Genomic DNA, 27,861 nt, shown 5'->3' on the forward strand with positions numbered 1-27,861 from the left:
TGCGACCCGCTCAAAAACGCGGCATTCGACATTCTTGGAGTGAACAAGGGGCTCATAAGGGGAGATGAAGCAGGAGTTTCCCCTGTCACTTTTGTCACTTGCAAGGTAGAATTCACCTATCGATAGCATTAGACACATGGGACGTGATGTGATGGAGGCAGGAACCATAAGAACTGTAAGAACTAGGTTAGGTAGGTACGGGGCACTTGGGGCACGGAGAAGTGGAAGCTACCAAACGTTAGGTGGAATTGGGATTTTTTTTTCTTTTTTGCTTCTTTGATCTCTCTTCCCCATGTTCCCACAAATCCTATCTTTCGTCTGTTCGTCGTGAATCTATCGTCACTTTCGCTCGAACCCTCATCCGTGCCCCTATACTTTGCCCAGCCGATAGCCACCTACGATAGTATACTCAAGTGCTCCTTCTCGAAATTCCATAACCTCAAGAACCTCACGAATACCTCATATCATCGATTGACTTAGTAAATACATAATTCATTATCATTATTCCTATCATTATTATCAAATTGTTATTATTCGACTTGAATTGACTTCAAGAATCGACTTGCTAGTTTTGTACCTAGGTCCACTGTAGCATAGTTATCCTCTCCTTCTTATTCTTCTCATTCTTCTTCTCCAGCTTCTTCATACTGTCCCTTGTTTCTGTTTCTGTTCATGTTCATACCTTCCTTCCCTGACCCAACCATGCACAGTTTCCTCTGAGACACAACCACAGATCTTCCTACTTTCTGGTGTAACAGCCAACGAGTTCTTGTCCCCTTCTCCTTCTACACACGTCTCATCTTACAAACATTGGATTCCAAGGGTTTGAGTTACAATCATAAGCTCCAATCTTGGGTTGAAGCTGCCTCTGATAGCTTGGGAGCCTTCAATTGACAATCGGAGGTCGTGATTTGGTAGGGCAACAGCAATACTGTAGCATCAACCGAGTATCCGCCATATCATTATTATATGGTCCCGAGCCCTTCCCAGCCCTGTGGCCTGATGAGATTATCGTGAAGATTGCGCTGAACGGTCCTAGCAAACCCGGTCTTAAGTCGTTGCGCTAAGACGCTCAAGCCACCCGGGACAGCCAAATACAGATGACGCCTCGTGTTGTCGGCCTCTAGGCGCCGTGATCTTCTGCCCACCCTTCTCTCCACATCGAAATTCCCCATTCCCCATGGAAGTTCAATATCTGTGAATACCTTTTTCATAGCATCGGTCGTTTTATTGCCAACCAACAGTCCACACGGTCCTTCGTCGCGAAAGCACAGTACGGTATTGTCTTTAATCATATATCCTTTTTCTCAACGCCCTCAATCGGAGTAGGTAGTTTCAATTGCCAGTGATTGAAGGTCCTCTCTCTATTCTTTCCGAGAGACATCCAAGTCGAGAGGGTTGCGATATAGTCTCTCGCTATGGATGGCATCGGAGGACAGAAAGAACCGCGCGAGCGCTCTTTTCCCCGTGCGCCATCTCGAGCTAGTACAATTGGTACTTTGAACACTCAAATGACGCCGAACAGTGCGAGCAGCTCTTCGTCTCGCTTACGGGAGGTAACGCATATGAATGAACCCACAACTCACAATTATCAACACAATGATTCTGGTAGGGGCATAGCACCTGCTCGGCCAATGTCGCGAATATCGCGAGAACCTGGTGACGAGCTACGCGACCCGACGACATCTACCCCAACCTCGAGCCTTCTACAGGAGAGATTACAACGAGAGAGAAGTGAAAGGCAGGCGACCAGACTCGGAGGCGACTTGAGTGCCTCTACCGGTGATATTCGAGGCAGGGATGTGCAGTACTCACCCGTGAAAAGGAGTGCTACTGCCATGGGACGACAAAGCTTGATTGGTGGCGATGATATTGCCAAAGACGGCGCCGGGATGGGAGCCAGACAGATGGAAAAGGTAGGAGATGTCCATGACAATACGCGCTCTCCTAAGAAGTTCCGTACCCCGGCTGACTTAGACGAGAAGACCCTGGAGACACTACACAAGCAGAATTTCGACTTAAAACTCGAGTTATTCCATAGACGTGAAAAAGGTCTTTCTTTAGAGGTCAGAAACCGCGAACTTGAGTCCCAGCATAGCGACATGCTGAAGCTCCAAGATGACATGATCAGAGAGATGGGTCAGAAAGACAAAGCTCTTGAGGAGGCTGTCTCTCTAATAGTGGGATTGGAAGCACGAATCGAAGATTTGGTTCGGGAGAGAGACATGGTCCGACTAGTTGAAGCAGATGGCGCATACCGTCACTCACCCTCCGGTAAACCCGCCCCCCAACCTACAACTATCGTTACGCCGAAAGTAAAGAGTATCTTTGTTCCACGTTCAACCGACGATACCCCCCCAAAGACGCTGGGACGTATGCCTAGCTTCCTTTCAGAACGTAGCCACCATACCGAGAACCTACGAAATGTAGTTCTAAAAGGACGAGGCAGCATAATGCATATGCGCAAGGTTTCCGAGTCGTCGACTGCTGACCCTAGCGATATTAACCGTATCGCCAGTCCCAGCTTAAGCGTACTCAGTGAAAGTTCGTTTGTCAGCATATACGGTATCAAGGATGGGAGAGATAAGGCGGAGTTGCAGCCACCGGCTGATGTAATAAGCATGGATAGGAGCTACGCTGATCGTTCGTTCACGACAACAAAGACGAAGAGGGAGAGTTTGACCGGTGGTGCCAGGCTCTCGGGTCCTGCGTTCTCTATCAACAACATCATCGATACGAACTCGCCTTTACAGAAACTCGAGCGACTTGAAGGACGCATGGCAACTGATGATCTCACTGGGCAGCCCGTAACTAACCGTGGTCGTGACACGACCACTCCAAACCCTAGGTCTACGCATCCACCGCCCCAAGCCAAAAAAACCAAGCAAGAGAAGCGCGAGGCTCTGCAAAGAGTTCTGACGAATTATCCGCAACACAGGGATTTTTCCAACCCACAGGCTTTCCCTCCCACCCCTGACACGGTATCATCGTCCACGCTTCGAAAGCAGCAGAACCTGAGCAGTTCTCAAGACAGTCTCATGAAGCAAGGAGGAACTGTTTCGGGTGATGATCTAGCGCCGAGAGAGCCTGCCTACACAGCGTCCTCAACCCAGCAAGCACCCAATGCAAGCTTCTCTAAGCATAGGCCGTTACCCTTGACGGGCTTTAAGCAGGACCCGTTTTCTGATCTTGCGCAGCTGGCGCATTCTCTTCCGCCACGTCCACATTCAGCAGCTGAGACAACGAGCACTCGTAACAGGGCAAACAGTCTAAGATCTGACTCAGACTCGGATGGTGGAGCAGACGCCCGCTCAGAGTTAGAGAATGATAACTTTGACTATTGGATGCGTGAGAGTATGAAGCCCAATGAATACCAGACGAATGTACCACAACAGGCTGGGGGTGCTCCTCCTGCGTCTCCGGATCTTTTTTCCTTTCCAGTTGACTCCCAAGGCTGGGAAGCGGACGCGATGTTTGGTGCGCTGAAAGGCCATGGCTACCTCGGCTCACCGGTGCCAGCTCTAAAGCGGGACCCCATCGACGAGATTACGAGCTCGTTGCAAATGCAACAAGCAGAAGTACTGGATGCTGCCATGAATGGTTCCGCACCCCCCACCCCTGATCGAAGATCAAGTTTGCATGCACGTACCGGTAGTACGAATACGATGCATAGGTTTGGCAGCAAGCTTTGGAAGAGTCCGGTAAAAGGACCAGTTGCGGATACCTGGGCACACGAGAGAGCTAGAAGCAACAGTGTAGACACTACAGCCCAGGGATCTGCCTTGAGAATGCCACCTCGACAATCGGAAGCAACGGCGATGGGAAAACGTAGCCACTACCCACCCATCTCTGGACAGGCGTCTAAGGGGCGCAGTCTAGGTCTGAATACGTTCTTTAAGAGGTCCGGCTCAGAAAGCTTCAGTGTCCCTTCCAGTGCCACTGAGGGTACTTTTCCCATCCCTACGCCGGCCCAGTTACAATCCTTACCTCAGTCGCTGAGCTACGCACAAGGCTCAGGAAGAAGTACTGTCCCGCCTCCAGCAACCATGTCGTGGTGGCACCCACCGCCAGGTGTCCAAGAGGACGAGCTTAGCAGCGCGACACCTCCCCCCATCATGCGATCCCGTGGTCATTCATTAGTCTCGAGCACTGGAGGCATGCAATCAACGGGCCCGACCACACCGCAGCATTACGGCGGTGCGATGCCACCCCCAAGCACGCCGACGACGGTAGTACCCGTACACGGCGGACAGGTGGGCACAACTCCTAATGGAGGACAGAGTGCGGGTAAGAAGAAGTGGTTGAATCTTGGTAGAATGGGGAATTTGAAGAATAGGATGGGCTGAGTATGCCTATCGTCTACAACTTGTACAATACGTACGTGGGGTCTGCGGCGGTGGAGAAAAACACCAATGGACCAAGATGGGCTGAGGAATTCCATCAGCAAAGCAGCAAAGCAAGGAGGTAGCATTTATATTGGATGTGCGCAAGCACCGGATGCAAGGGTTCAATTTCCACGGTTTATAGCCGGTGTTTTGTAACCCATGCGTACTTATGTAGTATTATTGGAAGGACAAGCAGGCTGGCGGCGTTACAGGGGTGGATTCAAAAGAAGATATCCCAAGTCCTGTTACAAGTCGAGCAGTCTCCATCATGTCAGATTGGTCAAGATTATTATGACACGACGATGGGGATGCTATCACGAAGTCATGACGGGCGTATGTGGCATTGGACGTGGGCGTTCATGAGGGAACACCTAATCTTAGGTAATAACCTAGGCAGGGAATGGACTCTGAATAAATAATGAAGATTAATATTCTTATAATCCTGGAATTATTGCTATGAGCCTTGCTACATTACCTTGGAAGAGCTGTGGATGAGGAGGTGAATTGGTATGGATTGATGCATGCCTAAGACTAGCATTGCTTAGGTAAGTATGCCTAGGTACAATACATTGAACATCCCCGGGGTCATAAAGACTGTAACTAGGTTAGGCTACTAGGTACCTAATTGTACATTATTAGCGCCACAGGCTTTCCGATTTCTCGATCTGAGCTATCCTCAGATTCCCAAGTTGCCCCTTTGACATCACCACTCATATTATTTACTTTTGTTTCATACATATAATATAGTGTCCAATGTCACTTGCAGTTGCGAATTGGGGGGTAGCTGGGGTGCAATGTTCTCATTATTGGCAGGCTTGCGTACTAGATCTGTACAGCAAATTTTATCAAACACCACAAAATCTCGTCGTACTTGACCCAGACGTTATTTTCATCATACCTCATATTTCAAGACTCATACCACAGCGGAGGACTTGTCTAGCGCATAGCACTGCTTCTAGTCAACTTTCGGCACTTACGAAAAGGAGTGGCATTGGAATTACGGCTACTGGTGGCATTAGATCTTATTCATCACGGCAGACACTGCGCTTACGGCGGCAGGTTCGCTACATGTTTAGAAAAGCGGAAGTCGCCGCGGAGCGCGCGGCGCGGGCGCAAGCACGTAGCGGCGACGCGACCAGCACCGTGCAGCTCCGACGCAGTGCAAGGAATGCGGGGTTGGGAGTGGGTGATGCGTCGTCTGCTTCTAAGCAAGAGAATTCACACGAGAACGAGGAGGTTACGGTCTGGCCAAAGAAAAGGCCCGGAGTCGCGAAGATGAATGATGATGACATTGAGGCTACGCGTCCGGCGAAACTGGCGAAGGGTTTGCCGCCGTCGTCGTCTTTAGGCCCCGTTCTTGATCTGTTGAAAATTTCTAAGACGTTGACGCCGAGCCCTGAAAAGAAGATTAAGGATGAAGAGGAAGACGAGGGGGAAAAGAAAATGGAAGATGATAGGAAAAGAGAAGATGAAAAGAACAAGGCCACGAAGAAAAAACAAGAGGACGATCTTCGAGTGAAGAAACTAAAATCGTACACGCAGTTCGTCGACAAGCCGCCGTTCCCGGATTTCAAGAACCCGAGGCCGGAGGAATGCCAGCTCGCCCACAGGATTCTGTGCGCGCTGCACGGCGAGCGCCAGCGCCCGCCAGCACTGAGGCTCCCGCGGACAGGCGTCGAGTGCGGCAACGTGCCGTCGGTGCTAGACGCGCTGATCCGCACCGTGCTATCGCAGAACACCAACAGCCGCAACAGCACGCGGGCGAAACATGACATGGACGAGGCGTACACGGCGTTCGACGAAAAAGACGGCAGCGTCGATGTGCAAGCGCGGTGGCACCGGATCGCGACGGGCGGCGCCGAGCGACTGGGGAAGGCGATCGCGAAGGGCGGGCTCGGCGCCGTCAAGAGCAAAGTCATCGTCGACATCCTAAGACAGGTGAAGGAGCGCTACGGGACGTACTCGCTCGACCACCTGTTGCGCGTCGGGGAGACGGCGTCGTCGCTCCGCGAGGAGCAGGACATCGTCATGCGCGAGCTGCTCTCGTACCGCGGCGTCGGCACCAAGACCGCCAGCTGCGTGCTGCTGTTCTGCGTCGGCCGCGACAGCTTCGCCGTCGACACTCACGTCTACCGGCTCGCGGGGATCTTGGGGTGGAGGCCCGCGAGAGCGACCCGCGACGAGACGTTCGCGCATCTCGACTCGAGGATCCCCGATCAGCTGAAGTATAGCCTGCATATCCTGCTCATCGAGCACGGCCGCGAGTGTCCCGAGTGCAGGGCCGGCGCTGTAAAGGAGGGGAACTGCAAGCTCAGGAAGGCGTTTGTTACGTCGGCGAGGCTGGCGGCTGAGTACGATGCGCGGGAGGGCATGAGCCGAGTGAATGCCGACCTAAGTACCTAGACCTAGATAGGTAGGAGATGGCTGGCCTGGGGGTGGGAGAGCTGTGATGCGATGCGATGCGATGAGATGGATGCCGAGGTATAATAGGTACAATACTTTACAGGCGGTCGCAGTACCTCTTCTCTACAGCTATACCCTACCTAGGTATGTAGTACTTAATATATACTACCTCTATGCCAGCCTGTAATTATTATACCTACATGTCTAACCTACTGGGTAATACCAATGTTGTTAACTTTGTGTTCACCTATGTATCTAGGTTAGGTAGATGCAATAGTACGACATTGTTTAGGGTCTATACACAATATAATGCAATTAAACTACCTAAAGAGTGTTACTTGCTGACTACAGCTATTACTATATTGAGCCATGAGGGGAAGAAGATGTATACCTCTATAGTGTTGGAGGAGTACGAAGTAGTAGCAGCAAAAGTGGTAGTAGTACTAAGTATAACTAACATACATGTATATGTAGACAGACAACAAAGAACATATGCAAATAGTCTTACAATGAATCAAAACCCTAGTTTATTTTAATAATCCAAGGTACGAGTAATGCAGCTAGAGAGGGAAGAAGGACGCTCGTCACGATGACAGGGGGGGTTTGGCTCGATTAGGGGCTCTGATGTAATGATGATTCTCACGGCTTTTGCCCACCCAACACTTGCCCGCCCCGGAGCAATTGCTGCGGTCTGCTGTTAATTGTTTTAATCGTTACCCTATTCTTGATCCATCGAACTCTTCTTTGATTTCGCCCAGGATAATCCAAACTACGTAGAACTACGCAGGATGAAATAATTGAATAATCCTATATGCAACACTTACACAGTTGTCAGTTTGTCAGTTGTAACCTAAGTTTAAACAAGTCAAGCCCGAAAATAAGCAGAAGCCGTTTGCGCAATTATACCGTCAACAAAGAAGGACATTAAAGTAGTCTTACGCAAAAGAACGTAATACAAGTACCTATCTGCCCGGAAGGTAAGGTACTAAGTTAAGTGGGTGTGTGTGTTTGTGTGTGTGTTCACTGCCCGTCTTGGGTAGATGGATCCTTCACAGTACCCTCCACGATCCGATGGCCTACCACCCTCGGATCAACAGTCGTGGGGCTTCGAACTACCACATCACTTCCTTCCCATCGGCGGTATGCCTGATATGATACCACAAAACTTTGATCCCGGCCTAGTACCTAGGGACTCCCATAATGGTTTGAACAACCTCGCCTCCGCTGCCGCCATATCTAACCCTTACCATGTATCCGAGCCACCTCTTCCCGGCCACCGGAGGTCGATAGACGACGGCGGCCCGTCTGCCTTTATAGGCAACGATGGACTTGCATCCAGCACCTCGGCGGCGGTCGCACAGCAGAGAGAGCAGACCAGAGCCAGACGCCGCGTCCCGAGTTCTCAGCGCAAAAGGACACAGATCAGTTGCGACGCCTGCAAAACCCGGAGATGCAAATGTGTGCGCCTAAAGCCCCCTGATGGCAACAATGCTGCCGAGGGACATGAGAGCCACTCACCGTGCAAGCTTTGCACCGAAACCGGTATCGCCTGCGTGACCACCATGCCGCGAAAGCAACGGGTTTACGGAAGCGTGGAGAACTTGGACAGGCGGTATCGAGCTCTCGAGGCGCTGGTGTCGGGCCTGTTTCCAGATCTGAACCCCAGAGCCTCTGCGCAAGAACTGATTTCTTTTGGAAGAGAGAGGGCGATAGCGATGCCTGATTTCAGCGACTCGTCCAGCCAGGTCCGGTCTCCGTCATCCGAGCCCAGCATCAAGCCAAATCCATCTGAAGCGTCGTCTCACGGATCGGGTCAGCTCAAGCGCAGACGGAGTTCCAACTTGGTGTTTGCAGGGACTGATCAGGAGAAAACCGTATTGCCTCCTTCGTACCTTATGAGGTTTGCGCCGGTGACCACCCCGCAAACCAAAGCTTCCCCTGCTGACTCGGTGCTGGAAAATGTTGCGGAGACAAACGCGGAACGCACGGGCTTGATCTTGGACGCCACCGGCCGTCCGCACTACATTGGGCCATGCGGGAGTCTTGCCTTCTTCGCGAAGATGCGGGAGCTGTTCTCCCAGCGGCTGAACGCTACAACCGGTCCCGGCGACCCTGGCCAATCTGCCGGCAACTTTAAGAGAGACAGAACGGGCCAGTTCATCAACAACCCCCTCGCAGCATCGCTGGGCGGCACCGGAGATCGCGGACGTGGCGGCGGATCCCCGTCCGGACGAGAACATCCTTCCTCTTCCCATGCGGGCCCCCACGAGCTAGACCATCTAGAAGGAGACTCCCCGCCCCAGATATGCGAGAACATGCTCAAAGACCACCCCAACGACCCGGAGTTCTGGCGCTACCGCCAGCGCATCTCCAAGCTCAAACTGCCGCCCCGCGAGCGCGCAGACGCCTGCCTGCAGGCCTTCTTCCGCTTCGTGCACCCGAACTACATCCTCTTCCACCGGCTGACCTTCCAGGGGTCCTACGAGAAGATGTGGCGGTGCTGGGACGCGCACCGCGACGAGCGCCCCGGAGCAAAGGAAATCGCCGTCTCGGTCGGCTGGCTGTGCTGCCTGTACATGATGTTCGTGCTGGGCTCGCGGGCGCTCCCGCAGGACGCCGAGTCGCTCGAGTTCCAGCGCAAGTGGTTCGCCGAGGTCGACAAGCTCCCCCCGCTGCTCGGGACCTCGAGCCTGCCGAACGTGTGCGCGTACATGCTGCTCTCGCTGTACTACCACAACACCAACGACCGCACCAGCGCGTGGACCTTCCACGGCGCCGCCTGCCGCCTCTCCATCGCGCTCGGCATGCACCGCGAGAGCGCGTCAGGGCTCTTCGACCCGCTCGAGCGGCAGCTGAGGAAGCTCGTGTGGTGGACGCTGTACGAGTACGAGCAGTTCCTGTGCTGCTCGCTGGGGCGGCCCAGCGCCATCGACGACCGCGAGATGGACGTCGGCATCCCCAACGACGACTACCTCGACGCGAACCTGCTGCCCCCGCGGTACATCGAGCACTCGGCGCGGCTGAACATGCTGCTCGCGGCCGTGCGGCGCGGCATCTTCGACCCGAACTTCGTCCCCGAGAAGATGCACACGCGCGCGCTCGAGTTCCTCGAGACGATCCTGCAGTGGGAGGACACGCTGCCGCGGGGCCTGCGCCACGACGGCCTGGACTACGGCGTTGTCGGGGGAAACGGGGGAAACAACGACAACCCCTGGCGCAGCGTCGCGCTGCTGCACATCCGGTACCAGCACACGCTCACCTTCCTCACCCGGCCTTTCTTGTTCCAGGTGATCCAGCGATGCACGCAGCACAACAACACCAACAACAACAACAGCAACAACGAAGGCCCGCACGCCACCATCGACGCGAGCGCCGCGTGCAAGGCGCGGGGTCTCAGCAAGGTGAGCCTCACGGCGGCGATGCGGGGCGGCGAGCTGATCATCCGGATGTGGCGCGCGGGGCTGGTGAACGGGGTGACGTGGCTGGACCTGTACTACGCGTACATGTCGAGCCTGGACATCTCGCTCGCGCTGCTGGCGCCCGCGGCGTTCGACTGGGACGAGGTGCACCCGGAGATCCCGAGCCAGGGCCTGCTCGTGCAGCGGTACAGCGCGGAGCAGATGCGCGACGCCGTGCGCCAGCTGTACTTCGTCATGAGCCACATCGAGGTGTGCGGGACGAACGCGCGGTTCGCCAAGGCGGCCTTCGAGTTCGCGAGCGCGCTGGGCATCGCCACCGTCGACGATCACTCGTTGCCGGTGTCGGCGGCGGATGGGAAGGCGGTGGCGATGGGGATGGCGGGCGAGGACAAGGACATGGTTGGGAAGAATGTTTTGGCGGAGATGGGTGGTGGGGGGAAGGGCGATGACAGGAACAGTAACAGGAACAACAACAACAGCATCAGCAGCGGCGGGTTCTGCGGAGACGGGAGCATAGCGGCGCCACCACCACCCTCGGGAACCGACGCTTTCGCCCAACAGAACACCAACACCAACACCAACACCAACAACATGGCCTCCCTAACAGCGCCCGGCCCCGGCCCCGGTCCCGGCCCAGGCGACTACTACCCCACCACCGACATGAACCTCGACGTGCAGACAGACCTGATCGCGCCGTACCCGCAGCAGCGCGACGAGATGAGCTACGTGCAATGGGACATGTGAGTACCCTACCCTACCCTCCCCTCCCCTCCCCTATCCCAAAACTTGGAAATACGAAAATAAAAATAAAAATCAAGCATTGACGCAGCAATGGATGGATGAACTAACCCCGCCCCGACTGTAGGATCATGCCTCCTTCGCAGTGGAACGATGGGTCGCTGAACATGGATCTGGACTGGGTGTGGCAGTGCCCGAATCAGAGCTGGCATGGGGGGTTTAATTATTCGTCGCAGTGATGATGGGTAGGTAGGTAGGTAGGGAGGAGGAGACGCTGAGGATGATGATGATGATGATGTTACTGGATATATACCGAGGGGCACTCAACTTCTTAATAGAGGTTTATAAGCTAGCTAGCTAGACAGATAGATAGCAATATAGATCTTTTTAAATCCCAACCTCAAGTCTATGTAATTGTATCTCTCGATTCCAACCCCCCTTAGCTGACTTGAATCTTCTTGCACCAATCTCTCCCGTGCCTCACCTGCCAATTGCAAAGCTGCACCTCCACCGCCATGCCCAAAAACCCAGCAATGCAGATACCGCCACTATCACTAACGCTCGTAGCACCGAGGCTAAACTCTCGTTCGGAAGCGGGCACGTTCTCCATGATCTCTGCAAAGGTGTTCACGTACACGGCGCCGCCGAGCAGGCCCTCCCAGAACACGATGAGGAACACGACGTAGACGCTGGGGATGAACGGCAGCAGCGCGTGCAGCGTGAGTAGGACGAGGTTGCCGACCTGTAGGAGGGAGGGCAGGTACAGGTGCCGGATGCGGATGAAGGCGATGGAGGAGCGGGAGACGAAGACGCCGAGCTGGTAGAGGAAGCCGTACATGGGGTAGAAGTCCCGGAACTCGGTAAAGGGGGTGGACTCTAGGGGGAAGAGTAAGGTGGGTGATACGCCTTGGTTGATGGTGTATTCGGCGACGTAGACGAGTAGGAGGGGAAGCATGTACGGGAAGAACAACGACTTTGCTCGTCGGATATTGGATCTAAATTTCGATAGAGCATCGGTGTCGTCGGCAGTGGATGCAGAATCTGGCAAAGGTGTGAGGAGGCTGGAGGCTGCGTCTGCAGTAGGCAAGTCGTCATCACCATCGGCATCCTCCTGCCTCACCTCCCCATCCGACACCGCTTGATACCCCTTCCTTCTCTGGCTTTGACGGAGCGGCCCTCTAGGAAGTATCAGGAAGAAACTAACAAGCATAATCGCCGGCAAGAACGCGGAAGCCAGCAGACTGTCCTTGACAGAGAAGCCGATCCAATCGGTAAACATGACGTACAGCCCCGCGCCCACCAGGCCCGCCGCGCCGGTGCCACTGCCCCACGCCGCCAAGCTCATGTGGCCGTAGTAGTGCGTCAGGCCGAGGAAGCTCAGCTCGCCGGCGCCGCTCGAAAGGCTGGCGAAGATGACGCCGGCAAGCTTGACGCCGATGGACCGGTCCGCGGGGGTGAGCGCGATCATGAACATGCCGATTGAGGAGAAGGCGACGAAGGCGACGATGCGTAAGGGGTACGGCACCTTGTGGATGAAGTAGGGGGCGATCAACTTGGTTAGGAAGGAGGGGAGGACGTCGGCGAGGAGGACAACGCCCTTGGGGACGTCGGACCCGACGAGGTCTTGGGCAGCGGAGAGGATGATGACGTACAGGACATTGTTGATTAGGCCTTTGGGTTGTTAGCGATCGCGAGGGGGTATCGTATACACACATAAAGGTATAGTATCTATGATAGGGGGATAGATATACATACCAAAAAGCCAAAAGGCGACTAATACGGAGCTATCGACATTGTGGAAGATGGATGCGAATCGAGCTCGGTAGATGGCCCAAGATGACGATGGCGAGCCTGGTATGGGCAGTAGACCTGACGACGCCGGTGATCGACTCATATTAATGCGTGGTTACGCGAACGAGGGGATTCCGAGATTAGCATTACAAGCTGTATAAATAATAGGGTAGCTAAGGATGTAGGTTAAAGATGATGCATTATGATGGAGTAGCATTGGATCAGCACGATGATAAGAATACGGGGGGCTTAACTACCTAGTATGTACCTAATCTAAGCCCCTGTTTTGACGTACATAAGCTTATAAGTGCATAAGCGCATAGTTAAATAACTATACTGATAACAGCTTACGCTGGTTAAGCTGGCATTCTTCTCAATTTATAACTTTGAACTTCGATATTTCAATGTCTCTCTTACTCCCTCTATCCCCAAAAGTTCAGAGAGGACAATTGGCCATCCAGGGCCAATCAATGTTATATTTCATAGTATATCATGTATTAAAAAGTACACGCATGTGTATTTGCAGTCCCTATCCCCCATATCCCCCATCCTCTTAAAAAGCGAGAAGAACCTGCTCGCTGTACTCTGTAGGCCTGCCAAACGTCACCTGAGCCTTCTTGCTCGTTAGATCCATTACGATATTAAAGATAGTCTGGGTATGGCTGTTGCTTTCTTGCTTTCTATTGATAGATGTCGGATACCCCTGGATATCCTTGAACGCCTCAAATATCGTATCAACTGATGGATCCGGCATCTGGGACGTGAGCTCTCGGATTCGCGCTAGTCGTATTGGGGAGTCATCCAACCAAGGGGGCTCATCGATGTCTGACTTATCGAGAACGAGGTGGTTCGTATGACACACTCGTCCCTGGTTGTCCATAGGCAGTTCCTTGACCCAGAGACTTGTGCACTCGAGCCCCGTCGACCCTGTTGGATCTCCTACCAGAATGTGCCCTCCCCCAGCCACGCCAGAATGCTCAAGCATTTTCACAGCCTCCGCTCGAGATCGTGATTCTAGCACGACTCGGAGTGCGAAGTGCACTGGTAACTTGGACCGGTCGAGGCCACGACAGCGGATGGCATTTAAACAGCAGCCTACTCCCTCCGAATTGAACCCAATCTTCCCGATAATGCCAGCTTCGGTGACCATCGAGATATCGGGAATATCTGTACCTGGGTGTGCTATCCGGCATATGATGAGATTATCCCCTTGTTCAACCCTCCAGTCCCAGTTCTGGCCAAGATAAGATTTTGACTTGGACAGCCAACCTAGACTGGTGCAGCCATCACTGGGGACATTGATTGCGCCCTTGGTTTTATTAGAAAAGAGACCGAAATTGATCTCAGATCGGACGTTCAACGCCAGAATATCCAGGAACGGTATGTTAGCCCCATCAGCAATGCCACTGATCTCCACCAGGTATCGTGGTGCGATCTCCTTTAGACGCTGAAAATACGTGGAGGCCTCCTGTAGGACTTCTGCCCAGCTCAGTGAGCACGACTCTTGAAATAGTTGTCTATAGAATGTGATAGACCGCACTATTTTATCCCTAGCCAGTTTTCCATGCGTATGGCCGATCTATCAATAATTTTCTTCTTAGCAAAGTCCATCCAGGGTAAAACGAAGGTGTCGATATCAAGGGTTCCGGGAAGGTCATATCATACTTCGTACGGCGTCCCACTACATTGGATATCAAGCATCGTGCTCGTGCTCGTGCTCGTGCTCATCTAACAACGGCAAGGAAATAGGATCCCGTGTATTTGAACTAGACCAGCTGCACGCGTTCGAACATCCAAAACCTTGATCAGGCCGCCAGCTAGTATCAAAATACCAATGACGGAAGAGAACAGAACAGGAGATGTCGGGTAGAAGGCTATTTCTGAAGTTGGTACATATAAGCTTCTCCGCACGCACGGCTGAGTGCTTGCATGCCTAATGTTGGTGTAAGCACTTGGGATACCCCCGCATCCTTACCGGCACATATCTGCTTACTTACGTACTAGGTAGGGAGGGATGCACATGATGACAAATTTCAAATGCTCCCTCGAGTAGCATCACTTTTGATCACCCCGTACATACCTGGGTACCTGGGCAATTTTACATACCAGCCTAGGTTAGGTGACTATAAACTGACAGCCCAAGCAAACCGATTTCATCCAGGAGTACACCTCAAAAGGGTTTGTGTTCATAAGGGGTTTGCTTGAGAATCTGCCTTGCAAGGAAGGTCAAGAACTCAGCTTTGCCACAGGCTAACATTGTATAACAACAGATGTAGGACCAAGGTCCAATTGATCTATGCAGATGAACAAAGTACTATCTGGGGGCCTTTGTTTCGATGTCCTGGAACCATTGAGGCTCATGAGCGTTACTTACTACTGCATGTGGTCCAGCCCCCAGGTGTGCTAGGTGGCGGGTATGACATCCGTTAGCTTATGCCAAACACACCTCCAGGGCTACTTATGCCCGAGTTTTCGAGGGTTACTGTACGGTTTTTTTCTCAAGGGGATTTGGCTTACTAATCAGACGCGCTAGGCTCAAATAGGAAATTTTTTCCACTTTAGGAAGGTGGGGATGTTGTTCACGTAAGCTTGTGGGTCTCTAGGGGAGGAATTTTGGACTTTGCAAAAGAGGAAGGTTTGCCAAGACTATCAAGCCACGTGGGGAGCCACAAATGCAGCCACACGTATGGAAAAGTGCTTAAGCTTCAAGTCTCATTAAGTGCTTAAGCTTTCAAATAAGGAATATTGAAGGTTTAATATTATTATAAGCCCTGGAGACATTCAGATCCGTCAGCGGCCATTAAGATCTGATTAACCTATTAAGTTGGAATAGGGGGTCCCAGGCACTCCTGGTCTTTTGGCCCCCTGTCTATTAATGGATCTAGTCTAGCCGCTTTTAAGATAGCGCGGTACATTGGAAAAAAAGAGATAAATTTCTACAATCTAATTGGTTAAAAAAGCTCCAATTGCCATTCTGAGCATAGCTCCTCAAATCCAGCCAATTGAACCATCCCACTGTTCCCCCTTGGGTTTAGCCTTTTTTCCATTTCGGTCCTAGTGCGAATAATATGCTCAACTTGAACAAACGTCTCATTTGGATCCGGACAAACCTTGGCTCGCTTAGAAGGCTTAAGCCTTTCCACTAGCCGTCTTAGGCTAGCGCATTCAGCTTCAAATAGCCAATCGGATCGAGAGTTGATCCACTGCTTTACCTACTTTTTCGAAAAGTAGCTTTCTAATTGGATTGTTAACTTCAATCGGAAAAACCATTTGAGCCGCTTCAAGTATGTCACGTGACTTACAGGGGTTTAAGTCCAATCAAAAGGCTCGATTTGGATTAGCTGAAGCAGCCGTTGATTTGTCCTTGTATGGTGCTTCGTATGTAGCTGGTGTTGCAAGTATTTTTACAAAAATTAAATAATATGATTGGTCAGCTGATGAGGTAATGAGATTTGATTGGCTGAATAAAAAAAAAAAAACAATTAAAAATGTAATGGTGGAAGTACATGAATATATAAATTAAAAAGCGGAACCTCTGTTAAACCGCGCACTTTTATTGGCTTTTAAAAGACGCTACTCTACAGGGGGCCGAAGGACTTGGAGGGCCTGGGACCCCCCCTTCTAACTTACAGCTGTTATAAGAATGGAAAATATATGTATTCAATTACCTCAATAGCCCGTGCAAGAAAGTCGAGATTGGCTGGAATCACTGGAATTGTGGGTCCCAGAGGCTGCTCTCAGGCTAGTGCCACGCAAAAGATTTTTAAGGTTTTGACACGATGATTTGATTGGGTGCAGTATCCATTGGATCACATGACCTGCTTTTTCAAGCTGCAACTCTTTTTTTTGGACTGTAGGAGCCATCAACCCTTCTAATGCAACCTTTCCAATTGAACCCTTCTTATTCAATTCAGCTGATTAAATTGATCGGATTGAATCAATCGGATTAAATTGATCGGATTGAATCAATCGGATTGAACTGATTGGATTGATTGATTGATGGATTGATGATTGATTGGTTGATTGGTTGATTGGTTGATGGACGGATTGATTGAATGCAGCATCTTTCGGATCACGTGACAGCCTGCAACACTGTCTTTTTTGGGATGGCAGGGAACACACCGGCCATCAACCCTTCTTATTCAACCCTTCTTATTCAACCCTTCTTATTCAATTCGACTGATTGAATTGATCGGATTGATTGAATTGATCAGATTGATTGAATTGATGGATTGATTAAGTGAATAGCTGATCTGCATATCCTGTTATAAGCTGGCTGGCTAGCTGGCTGGCTGGCTGGATAGCTGGTTGAATAGCCTGGGCCAGCTTATCTAACGTTAAATCTAATATTAGATCTAAAGCTGGATCTAATAATTGCTTAAATAATTAATCAAATATCTAATTAACGATTTAATTTATTAAGTGATTAAAGACTTAATTAAATAATAAATTAAAGAGATTAAAGGATTAATGTAATTAAGGGGATTTAAAAGTTAATCGAGAATTTAAATAAAGATGTTTTAGTTATATAATTTTAATTAAGTTTTTAATTAATTCTTAAATCCTTTAATCCCTTTAATCCCTTTAATTCCTTTAATTTAATATTTAATTAAGTTTTTAATTAATTAATAAATTAAGTTATTAAGTAATTATTTAAATAATTATTAAATTTAACTTTAAAATTAATATTAAATAAATTAACTTAAGCTATTTAATTAATTATTTAATTAACTTATAATAAAATATATAAATTAACTATTTAATTAATTAATCCATTAATTTATTAATTTAATTAATTTAATTAATCTTAATTAAATTATTTTAATTTAAATCGATTAATTTAATTAATTAAATTAAGTTTAATTAAAAGGGTTAATAACTTTTATTATATTAAAAAAAGTGTTACAAGCAGTCACGTGATCCGAAAGGTGTTATATTTAATTAGTTAATTTATTAATTAATTAATTAATTAATTAATTAATTAATTTAATCAATTTAATTCGATTAATTTAATCCGATTAATTTAATTAATTAAATTAAATTAAAAGGGTTAAATTAAAAGGGTTAATAGTTTATATATTTTTTACCATTTAAAAAAAAAAATTATAATTTAAAAAAAAAAGTTATATAATTTAATAAGTGCCTTTAATTACTTATATTAATTTAATTAAATAATTTTTTAATTATATATAATATAACGATATAACCAAATTTAATTAAAAAAGCATTTAATTATTAATTAATTAATTTAAATTTTTAATTAAAACAATATATAATTATAAAGTTATTTAAGTAAATAAGTTAATAAAATAAAGGCATGTAATTAACGTTAAAATTATATTATAAAAACCTTTATACGTTAAAAAAAGCCGTTTAAAAGCCTTAAAGCCGTTTAAGATTATTTTAAATAATGTTATATGATTTTTTTTAAATTTTATATATTAAAATAACTTTTTAATAACGTATTATTTTAATTTAAAAACGGTATTAATAAATTTATAATTAAATGCGTTTTTAATTAAATCCGGTTATATTTTTACAGCTATAAATTTTAAAAAATTATTTAAAGTTAAAAATATTAAATAAGGTTTAGTTTTAAAAGCGTTAAAGGCTTTTTAAAGTGGCTTTAAAGGTAATTATATACTTTTTATTTTACTAATTTATTTACTTAAATAATTTTATAATTAAATATCGCATTAATTTAAAACCGGTATTAATTAATTAATAATTAAAGGCGTTTTTAATTAAACCTAAGTTTATTATAATGTAATATTTAATTTAAAAGTTATTTAAGGTGGAAAAAAAGTTAAATATAATTTAAGTTAAAGGCGTTAAATTAAGCCTAAATTTAAAGATTTAAGGGATTTAACGAATATATAATACGCTAGCTTATTTAACGCTGGATTTAAAGCTAAAACTATTTAAATAATTATTTAAATAATTATTTAAATAATTATTTAAATAATTATTTAAATAATTAATCAAATATCTAATTAAATACCTAATTTGTTAATTAATTAAAAACCTGATTAAATATTAAATTAAAGGGATTAAAGGGATTAAGGGGATTAAGGGATTTAAGAACTAATTAAAGACCTGATTATAATAGTTCCGAGACTTCAATCACATGATGTGATTGAAGTCACATGATCGGAACATCTTTGATCAGCTCTTAGATCCCTTTGATCCCTTGATCCCTTTGATTCAATATTCAATCAGATCTTTAATTAATCAACAAATCAGGTCGTTAATCAGGCATTTAATCAGCTATTCAAGCAGCTATTACATCCAGCTTTGGATCCAGCGTTGAATCCAGCGTTAGATGAGCTGGCCCGGGCTATTCAGCCAGCTATCCAGCCAGCTTACAATAGGATATGTAAATCAGCTATTCAATCAATCAATCCATCAATCCATCAATTCAATCAATCCAATCAGTCCAATCCGATTAATTCAATCTAAATCGATCAATTCAATCAGTTGAATTAAGTTCAGTTGAAAGGGTTGATGGCCCCTACTATACCAAAAAAAGTGTTGCAGGCAGTCACGTGATCCGAAAGGTGCTGCATTTAATCAGTCAGTCCATCAATCAATCAATTCAATCAATCCAATCAGTTCAATCCGATTAATTCAATCCGATTAATTCAATCAGTTGAATTGAATTGGAAGGGTTAAATTAGAAGGGTTGATGGTTTGTATATTCCATGCCATATAAAAAAAAGAGTTGCAGCTTGAAAAACCAGGTCATGTGATCCAGTGAGTGCCCCCAGCTGCCCACATCAATCCAATCAAATAACCTTTCAACCACATGTGGCACCACGATGCAACCGGATTCAATTGAAAGAGCATTCAATTTTCAATTGATTTATTTGGATCTCGAACTGAGTCGATGTATGGTTGCAAAGTTATTCAAGTAAATAGGTTGGCAAAATGGGGGCACGTGATTAGCGTTGGGGCCACATTAAGAGCTCTTTAGAGCTATTAAGGGCCTTTAGAGCCGCCTAAGAGCCCTAAAAGCCACCTGGGGTCATCCTAAACAGTATTACGTGGCCCTTTTCAATAGTTATATATACCCAAATAACTTTTCAGCCAAGTATCGCCCCAATCTAAGAGCGGTATTAATGAATTGGTAATTGAATGCACTTTCAATTGAATCCGGTTGCTCCTTTGCAGCTATATTTCTCAGAAAGTTATTTAAGGTTGAAAGTGTTGAATAAGGTTTAGCTCTAAGGGCTCCAAGGGCGCTAAGGGCCCTTAGTGTGGCTTGAAGGGCGATCACGTGCCTCCCGTTCTGCCACCTATTTACTTGAATAACTTCATGACCAGATATCACATCAATTCAAGACCGGTATCAATCAATCGGCAATTAGATGCACTTTCATTTGGGACGGGTTTCACTATGGTGCAATATCTGATTCAAAAGTTATTCAAGATGGAAAAAAGGTTGAGTGTGGTTTGGGCTAGGGGCCCGGATTTGAAGATTTAGGGGACCTAGAGGATGTACAATACCCCAGCCTATCCAACGCTGGATCCAAAGCTGGAGCTGTTTGAATAGCTGTTTGAATAGCTGTTTGAATAGCTGATCAAATACCTGACCTATTGATTGATTAAAGACCTGATTGAATACTAGATTAAAGGGATTAAGGGGATCAAGGGATCTAGGAACTGATTAAGGACCTGATTAAAGATGTTCCGAGACTTTGATCACATGATCGGAACATCTTTGATCAGCTCTTAGATCCCTTTGATCCCCTTGATTGCGTTGATCCCTTGATCCCTTGATCCCTTTGATTCAATATTCAATCAGGTTTTTAATCAATCAACAAATCAAGTCGTTAATCAGGTATTTAATCTGTTATTCAAGCAGCTATTAGGTCCAGCTTTGGATCCAGTGTTGGAGGAGCTGGCCCGGGCTATCCAGCCAGCTATCCAGCCAGCCAGCCAGCCGGCTTGCAACAGGATATGTAGATCAGCTATCTAAGCAACCAATCCATCAATCAATTCAATCAATTCAATCAATTCAATCAATCCGATCAATTCAATCAGTTGAATTGAATAAGAAGGGTTGAATTAGAAGGGTTGAATTGGAAGGGTTGAATAAGAAGTGTTGATGGCCCGTGTGTTCCCTACCATCTAAAAAAAAAGAGTTACAACTTGAAAAAGCAGGTCATGTGATCTAAAGGGTGCTCCACCCAATCAAATCGTCTTATCAAGACCTTAAATCCTTAGCGTTGCGCTAGCCCGAAAGCAGCCTTTAGTAACATTAAAATTGGGTCCGAGAAAACTCGGGCATTTGTGGCGCGCGCGAGCGTGTGCCCTCTAGTAAATAGTTAGACCCCCAAGGATAAACGCTGTGGATATTGATGCAAATCTAACCTAATAAGGCGGTATTATCTCACTGATTCAACCCCGCAGAAAGCGCACACGCCCTCATCTTCAGGGGTATGAATGTCCTATCTCAGGTAAATAGGATGACCTCTAGCCTCTTCTTCTTTTTACCTACTTGGCTGTTAGGTCTGTTAGGCCACAATACGTAACTGTGACACTCCCTAGTCACACTTCTCAACGCCAAGCAGTTAGAGATGAAATCGCCAATGACGCCAAACTCAAGATGCATCAGGACCAGACTGTTTACGGTAATAGCAAGTAGGAACAGGTCCAGTCGGTGTGCATGCACCGCCATCTTCTGCTGGCAACCCAAGCCAGAGAGCAAGCGTCATAGGGGGCGAGATCTGGGGTGAATGCGACGATCAATGGTAGGCTGAAAGACCAGCCCCATGCATCTGACCTCTAGAGCCTTACCACTTTTTACGTACATATCTACCCGGGTAGGCTACAAGATGCTAGGTGAAGCATTCGATTTTTCATTTAAGAATAGAAGTCTATTCCCTTTCGACTAGTCGCGGTGTGCCTTCATTTCCTGACCTTTCAGCCCCGTGGACACCTTGGCAGGATTGGACGAGATCACGCGCCGATATCATAACCTTACGAAAACTCCTTGGCTCAAGTTCCACAAAGGACAAAGGACGACTACCTTTCATTCTAATAGAGATAAAAAGGCGGCCGTCGAGCCTTGCTTAGTGAAAATGGCGACACGGTACAAGTACACGGGCGCAAACGAGATGCAGCATCGCACGAGAAAAGAGCGTCGGTTCGACGAGACCGAGCACGAACTACCCAACTTCTCTCAGTTCACATCCGCGCTGACCTCAACCGACAAAGCCTCCTATCTTCTATCCTATCTCGGCAAGAAGAATCCCTTCCCGCGCTCCATCACAGAGGACGACACGGTTTGGTTGCTCGATAATACCGCGTATCGCAACGAGAAAACGGGAAAATGGGAGGCTGAATTCGTCTCGGCTGCCTTCTCCCAGCACTCCTCTTGCGCTGTCATTGACGCGGTCACGGCCATCGCGGGCAAGCTTGACTTGGACGAGAAAGACCCAAACTACCCCACGATCGAGGAACGGCTCCGTCCATTTGTACAGGACATCAAGCCCGGTTCGCAGGTCAAAGCGGTGCACGGAAAGACGACGCTTAAGCTTGGCCCTGGCGGCAGGAATGGAATCAGTAGTGACATCAAGACACTCCCAGATGGTAAAAGCGGCGCGCTAGTCCCTACATCTGCGGAAGTCCCCAAGGGTGCCAATGGCGAGCTGAAAATGAATACGTTCTACGCTGAACCTGAGGGTTGGGGTGTGATATCGGGTAAGTGCTGACTTTCAGGCTGGTCATGAGAGTTAAGCGACGAACTGACACTACGCTGTGAAGATATCGATGACACCATCAAGATCACTCAGACGAGCGATCCGATCGGGATCCTGCGAACCACCTTCCTCGAAACCCCCGAGGTCTGCCCTGGAATGCCCGAGTTATACAAGAATATTCAGTCGCTCGTCCAAGACAAGTCACCGTGGTTCTATCTATCAGCCTCGCCGTACAATCTGTACCCTTTCTTGCGCGATTTCCGAGACCAGAACTATCCGCAAGGCACCATCATCTTGCGCGATGCCAGCTGGATGAGTCTGCCGGGGCTACTGACAACACTTACCCTGGGCACGGAAGACTACAAGGTTGATCGCATGGAGAAGATTTACTCGTGGCTTCCCAAGCGCAAGATGATTTGCATTGGCGATTCAACGCAGTCTGATCCCGAGGCTTATGGGGAGATGTAAGTGAATTTTCTGTCTGTCAACCGATACTTGGTTCCCATGATGTTAACCATTTTTAGTTATCGAAAATATCCTGGCTGGATCAAGGTGATCCTCATCCGCAAAGTGGAAGACATTGCAGCCATTGGGATCGAAGCCAAGAATGAGCCGGAGCGGTTCGAGAAGGCCTTCAAGGATGTGCCGAAGGAAGTATGGCACGTCTTTTCGGACCCGGCTGAGTGCAACAAGCTGGTCCAAGATGTGGTCTCGAAATCTTCCTAGGGATTGCATAAGGTATACATAGCAAGCAACGGGCGTTTTTTATCTTGCGAGGTTGGTATGATGAGGCATGTAATAAGGACCGGGATTGGTGTCTTGAAATCTTTAGTTTTTCCATCCCTTTCTCGTGCTTATTCCTTTTCTTTTTCTAGATACCCCCTTAATTGGATTAGATGATCTTGTGTATTTCAATGACACTATTCTTCGATTTCCTTTTTTTTTTGGGCATACCCGTGAGCCGATGTACGAATCACTACGGAGTCTCTTTTGCAACATCGATATCTGGGGCGTCTTCCCAGTCTCTGTGCAAGTACTTACCTACCTGACAAATCTACATACCGGATAAAAACTGTACCTTGAGCCTGCATGATGCCAATGAATCTACAACGTCATACGATCGAATACAGCTGGAGACCCCCCGCACGTCTTACATGACATGCAAGGTACCCACACCATAGAGACCTATCATATCATATCCCGTCCAATTCATTCTGAGATGCCACGGCTATACCGGAGTTCGGTTCGTGGTACAGTGTTCGGTTATCTCAATCAAGCTTCTTTAGATTCTTACATCATTACTATTACTTGCTCTTTTGCCTATTAAATTTCACGTATGTATAAACCCCAATTCCTCTCCAGTTGTATCTGTAGATACTTGCGCAAGTCATACACTTCATCACCAACCAAGAAGCCATCCTTTAATACCCCACGCTTCTTCTCTATTCACTCCTCTCCCGTCCAACAACACCATCACACCACCACCAACATGTCTCCATCGCCCCCACCCAAGCGCCAAAAGTCCTCCAAAGACGTCCCCTACGAACTCATCTACTGGCCCGGCATCCCCGGCCGCGGCGAGCACATCCGCCTCGTCCTCGAGGAAGCCGGCGCAACCTACACCGACACGGCGCAGATCCCCGACGGCGTCGCCGAAGTAACCGCGCAGATCTCCGACGCCAACGTCGGCGACGACCTCAACCCGCCCCCCCTCGCTCCCCCCATCCTCCGCCACGGCAGCCTCACCATCTCGCAGACTCCCAACATCCTCCTCTACCTCGGCCAGCGCCTCGGCCTGGTCCCCGCCGAGGACGACGGGGAGCACCCCGACGCGCTGTACAAGGTCAACGCGCTCGCGCTGACGGCGCTCGACGGACTGAGCAACGAGGTGCACGACTGCCACCACCCGATCGCGTCGGGCTTGTACTACGAGGACCAGAGGGAGGAGGCGAGGAGGAGGAGTGCCGACTTTGTGAAGAATAGGCTGCCGAAGTATCTGGGGTACTTTGAGAGGGTGTTGCAGGGGAAGGCGGCGGGGGAGGGGCCGTGGTTGTATGGGGGGGCGTTGACGTATGCGGACTTGGTTTTGTATCAGGTGAGTTTTTTTTAGTTTTCTTTTTTGATATGCGTGTATATCCCCCTTCCCCCTTTTCGGGCAGGAGATACACATATCTAGGCGCAATTCATTGATACCTACCTACCTACCTAACTACCTACCTACCTACCCACATACTAACACAAAAATCCCAAATCAGTGCATCGACGGCACCAAGTACGCCTTCCGCAAAGCCATGGCCACCATCGAGCGGTCGGGCAAGTACGCGCATGTGTTCAAGCTGTACGACGCCGTGAAGGAGCGGCCTAGGATCCAGGAGTACCTCGCGAGCAAAAGGAGGCAGGACTACTCGATGGGGATCTATCGATACTATGACGAGTTGGATATTGGGCTTGATGGGGAATAGTATCTATCTAGTAGGTAAAAGGGGGGGTGTTATGTGATTAGGTTGGTTTAGGTTCTTGGATATTGTAAAATGTAATGGCCGCATCGCATGGTGCGATACCTAGCGGGATTAATCGCCTGGAGATAGTGATATAGCCTTTACAATCCGCAATGTTCTAATGCGCCTCGCCTCGCCTCGACTTGGAAAATTTCACCTTTTGGCACTGCGTGGCCTCAATTGGCAGATGCTGCGCTCTGCTCCCCTGACAGATATCTGGAAGATGAGAAGGGGGGAAGGGGGAAAGGGAGAGAAAAGGGGTAATGCTATGCTCCGTTTCATGTGGTCTAGATACATAAATGGAATGTTCATTGTTGCGGGATGAACTGCAACCAGACGGAAGGTAGAAGGATGGAAGAGAGTTTGGTTTTTATTCCAGACTACCTACGATGACGGAGTGCCAATAACTATGGCAGGCTTAGGTTAGGTGCTTTCATCTTTTTTACAATTTCTGATATTTCCCCCTGTTTGCAGAGACACGCCTACCTCGAGTTAGAGTCTCGTGTACATTTCCCAGATTGCCTCCCAGCGTACTGGACCAATAATTTCTTGGAGCGTTTTCCCGTTTAGCGAACTGTTGGTACGAACTCGTTGCTTTGATACCAAATTAGACTCTTGGTGTTATGGATAGTTGGTTCGCGGTGACGGTGTGCGGTTGAGTATACACTTCAATAATGTCGTGGGGTGAGCGCTTGTTTAGGGGGTTGTGTATCTATGCATGCACTGACGAGACTTCGATGCTCTTGTTTATTCAAACAACTTAGGCAATTAGTATGACTACAAGTAGCCTTAGGGGTCAGAGAATAATAAGCTGGCATGAATGACAGGATGTGTGTTTGATCTATCTTGACTGGTCTCTAGTATAAGATGCGCGTGAACGCGCGCTATTTCACATAGAAAAAAACTGCAGAACACCCTGTGCGAGGATTCACGAGAAATCAACATGTCTAGTTTCTTTGTCTTGAAATGTCTCGTCGATGCCTAAACTCGGAAGTCATGTGCTGGCAGAGGAGATGTGAACTACCGGGTACTGTAGTCTGTAGCTGACCTATAGTTATACCTAGGTAGCTAATCTCTCATACGAGCTGCCGAGAACTTGGCTTGATTCAGACCTTCTAGAAACTCTTATAGTTTAAAGTAACGTCTAAGGGGTTTCCTGAGCGTAGTAAATACCTACCTATTGGAAAATACGAAATAAACAATGCCTGCCTATGAAGTGTGAGCACAAAAGGCCTGTTGATTGATCGCGGGATATCGCTCTGGGGGTTTTATGGTAATTGGATGCTTAAAGGATAACAAGCTTCAGCTATAAGTAGATTATAACTATGATCCTTCATAGATCTTAAATTGATAATTCATAGACTTTACACCCATAGGCTACTTTGGCACCTTGATATTGCTCTGACCTGAACCGTTACTCTTGCCCCTTAGTACATCGTAATTGAGGCCCGTTTCAAACAGCATGCAGACTTACATACATAGGTACTGGGTAGATACTCGGCTTGGTGAAGGGAATGTCCATTATCATCATTATCACCATCATTCTTTTACCCCAGCCTTGTATCTCCCCAGCATGTAGGCAGTCTCTCCCCCCCCCCTTTCTCCTTTTCAGCATAAGAGTAGGTAGACCCCTTACTGGGATCAGCGAGTTTTTGGCGAACCAGAGAGGTTCACCATGATTAAAGGCTATGTACCTATCTCGTCATCACATCCCTAAATTTACTGTACAACCACTTCATAATCGATACCTAGTAGATAATATCCAGGGTCTGCTCGGAGCCTACATGGGGGGTCTAGACAGAAGAAAGATGGCTTACATACGTAGAAGTAAGTATCCATGGATAGTTATGTAGATTCCCTAGTCTCCGAGGAGATGAGATGTCAGAGATCCCCTCGAGATAACAATGCCTATGTCGTTCTGTGTCTTCTTGGTTCCGCCGTGACGGGTAGTATCGCCTTAGCTGCTTCTTGGGTAGTTATCTGCCTAGTGTAGGTAGGGGCATAGTTATTTGAAATCATCGAGATTTGAAATGACTTGTCGAGTGTCCAGGTAGGTAGGTACCTAACCTAGGTAATTACATACCTGCCGAAACATGCCCAACTAACCGAGGGAAAGTATATACAGCTTATCGAGGCTATATCAAGGCTATAAAACTCCTATTATCGGTACATATCAACAACTATGTACTTACAAGGGGGCGACAGGCCACCTATGTCCCTCATAATCCTCACCGCTTACGCGATACGCAATAACTAACTACCCGACATCTATGATGATAGGGTTTTATACATAGCTACTAGGTACCTAGTCCAGGTATCGTATTGTACATCGCACAAGGTAATCCCACGATCCTGGATGGCGGGTCGGGTCTGATCTCACCGCCCCCCTGTCCCAACGACACTTTGACTCTCTGCTCGGCCCGGCTCTCTCAGCACGCGGCAACTGCGTTTATTGGAAGAGGAAGGGAAGGTAAGTATGTAGGTACCTAGTAGTTATATCTACATTGTACATTATCGTTGTACTCTATAGATGGTGGCAGGTACGCCAGAGAGGAAAGTGCGAAGCACTGTGGTCATGTATTTAAGAACATTTCAGTAGCAAGGTCTGATCCTTAGATCTTATCCTTTTAATATACAGGTCCACCCACATTTATCTTCTATGTATTGCCTCGTCGGTCGACCTGCCTAATAAACTCATTTACACGGATAGGTAGGTACGTACGTACGTAGCCTGCTTCGGACTCCTAACTCCTAACTAGGTACCTAGCTATTGCCGGTACTGTGGTGTAAGCCCGATGTCGATGTTGGTTCCGCCTCTCACGCGTCCGTCCGCCAAGCAAAAGCGCACCCCAGACTCTAGAGGTATTCGTGTCTCATGACCAGTAACTGGGTATCGCTGATCTGATCTGATTTGCTTTACCAA

The 27,861-nt window shown here is 47.9% G+C and overlaps 6 protein-coding genes across 6 annotated transcripts; 4 read left to right on the top strand and 2 right to left on the bottom strand.

The window, feature by feature from the left end:
• Nucleotides 1-793: 793 nt before the first annotated feature.
• GGS25DRAFT_207943 (uncharacterized protein) lies at nt 794-4,445 on the top strand. The gene has a single exon (XM_049256856.1). It carries the CDS (start codon nt 1,419-1,421, stop codon nt 4,344-4,346), a length of 2,928 nt encoding a protein of 975 aa, XP_049119509.1. The 5' UTR covers nt 794-1,418; the 3' UTR covers nt 4,347-4,445.
• A 1,013-nt stretch (nt 4,446-5,458) lies between these two features.
• GGS25DRAFT_483891 (DNA glycosylase) lies at nt 5,459-7,165 on the top strand. The gene has a single exon (XM_049260405.1). The coding sequence runs from the start codon at nt 5,661-5,663 to the stop codon at nt 6,786-6,788; it is 1,128 nt and encodes a 375-aa protein (XP_049119510.1). The 5' UTR covers nt 5,459-5,660; the 3' UTR covers nt 6,789-7,165.
• Nucleotides 7,166-7,696: 531 nt separating this feature from the next.
• GGS25DRAFT_208028 (uncharacterized protein) lies at nt 7,697-11,167 on the top strand. Its single transcript, XM_049256857.1, has one exon. It carries the CDS (start codon nt 7,829-7,831, stop codon nt 10,949-10,951), a length of 3,123 nt encoding a protein of 1,040 aa, XP_049119511.1. The 5' UTR covers nt 7,697-7,828; the 3' UTR covers nt 10,952-11,167.
• On the bottom strand, nt 11,168-12,994 carry GGS25DRAFT_208133 (Batten's disease protein Cln3). The gene is made up of 2 exons (XM_049256858.1): nt 12,701-12,994; nt 11,168-12,616 (listed from the first exon to the last, which is right to left on the bottom strand). The coding sequence occupies exons 1-2, from the start codon at nt 12,837-12,839 to the stop codon at nt 11,385-11,387; spliced, it is 1,371 nt and encodes a 456-aa protein (XP_049119512.1). The 5' UTR covers nt 12,840-12,994; the 3' UTR covers nt 11,168-11,384.
• Nucleotides 12,995-13,289: 295 nt separating this feature from the next.
• Nucleotides 13,290-14,464, bottom strand: GGS25DRAFT_520052 (AAT-domain-containing protein; the record flags this gene model as incomplete). The annotated part of the gene is made up of 2 exons (XM_049263827.1): nt 13,290-14,315; nt 14,402-14,464. The coding sequence occupies 2 exons, from the start codon at nt 14,462-14,464 to the stop codon at nt 13,290-13,292; spliced, it is 1,089 nt and encodes a 362-aa protein (XP_049119513.1).
• Nucleotides 14,465-21,819: 7,355 nt separating this feature from the next.
• GGS25DRAFT_513649 (uncharacterized protein) lies at nt 21,820-24,902 on the top strand (the record flags this gene model as incomplete). The annotated part of the gene is made up of 5 exons (XM_049262902.1): nt 21,820-22,441; nt 22,505-22,904; nt 22,965-23,136; nt 23,828-24,535; nt 24,696-24,902. 5 exons carry the CDS (start codon nt 21,820-21,822, stop codon nt 24,900-24,902), a joined length of 2,109 nt encoding a protein of 702 aa, XP_049119514.1.
• Between the last annotated feature and the right edge of the window lie 2,959 nt (nt 24,903-27,861).

This window comes from Hypoxylon fragiforme, assembly GCF_022984875.1.
Source record: "Hypoxylon fragiforme strain CBS 206.31 chromosome Unknown GGS25scaffold_3, whole genome shotgun sequence".
NCBI lineage: Eukaryota > Fungi > Ascomycota > Sordariomycetes > Xylariales > Hypoxylaceae > Hypoxylon > Hypoxylon fragiforme.

What these genes read in the sequence shown, in the direction of transcription:
- GGS25DRAFT_208133 (XM_049256858.1), bottom strand. Translation starts at nt 12,839, where the DNA reads ATGAGTCGATCACCGGCGTCGTCAGGTCTACTGCCCATACCAGGCTCG. An exon ending in AGTCGCCTTTTGGCTTTTTG is followed by an intron (nt 12,617 to 12,700) that starts GTATGTATATCT and finishes AACAACCCAAAG; the next exon opens with GCCTAATCAACAATGTCCTG.
- GGS25DRAFT_207943 (XM_049256856.1), top strand. Translation starts at nt 1,419, where the DNA reads ATGGATGGCATCGGAGGACAGAAAGAACCGCGCGAGCGCTCTTTTCCC.
- GGS25DRAFT_483891 (XM_049260405.1), top strand. Translation starts at nt 5,661, where the DNA reads ATGAATGATGATGACATTGAGGCTACGCGTCCGGCGAAACTGGCGAAG.
- GGS25DRAFT_208028 (XM_049256857.1), top strand. Translation starts at nt 7,829, where the DNA reads ATGGATCCTTCACAGTACCCTCCACGATCCGATGGCCTACCACCCTCG.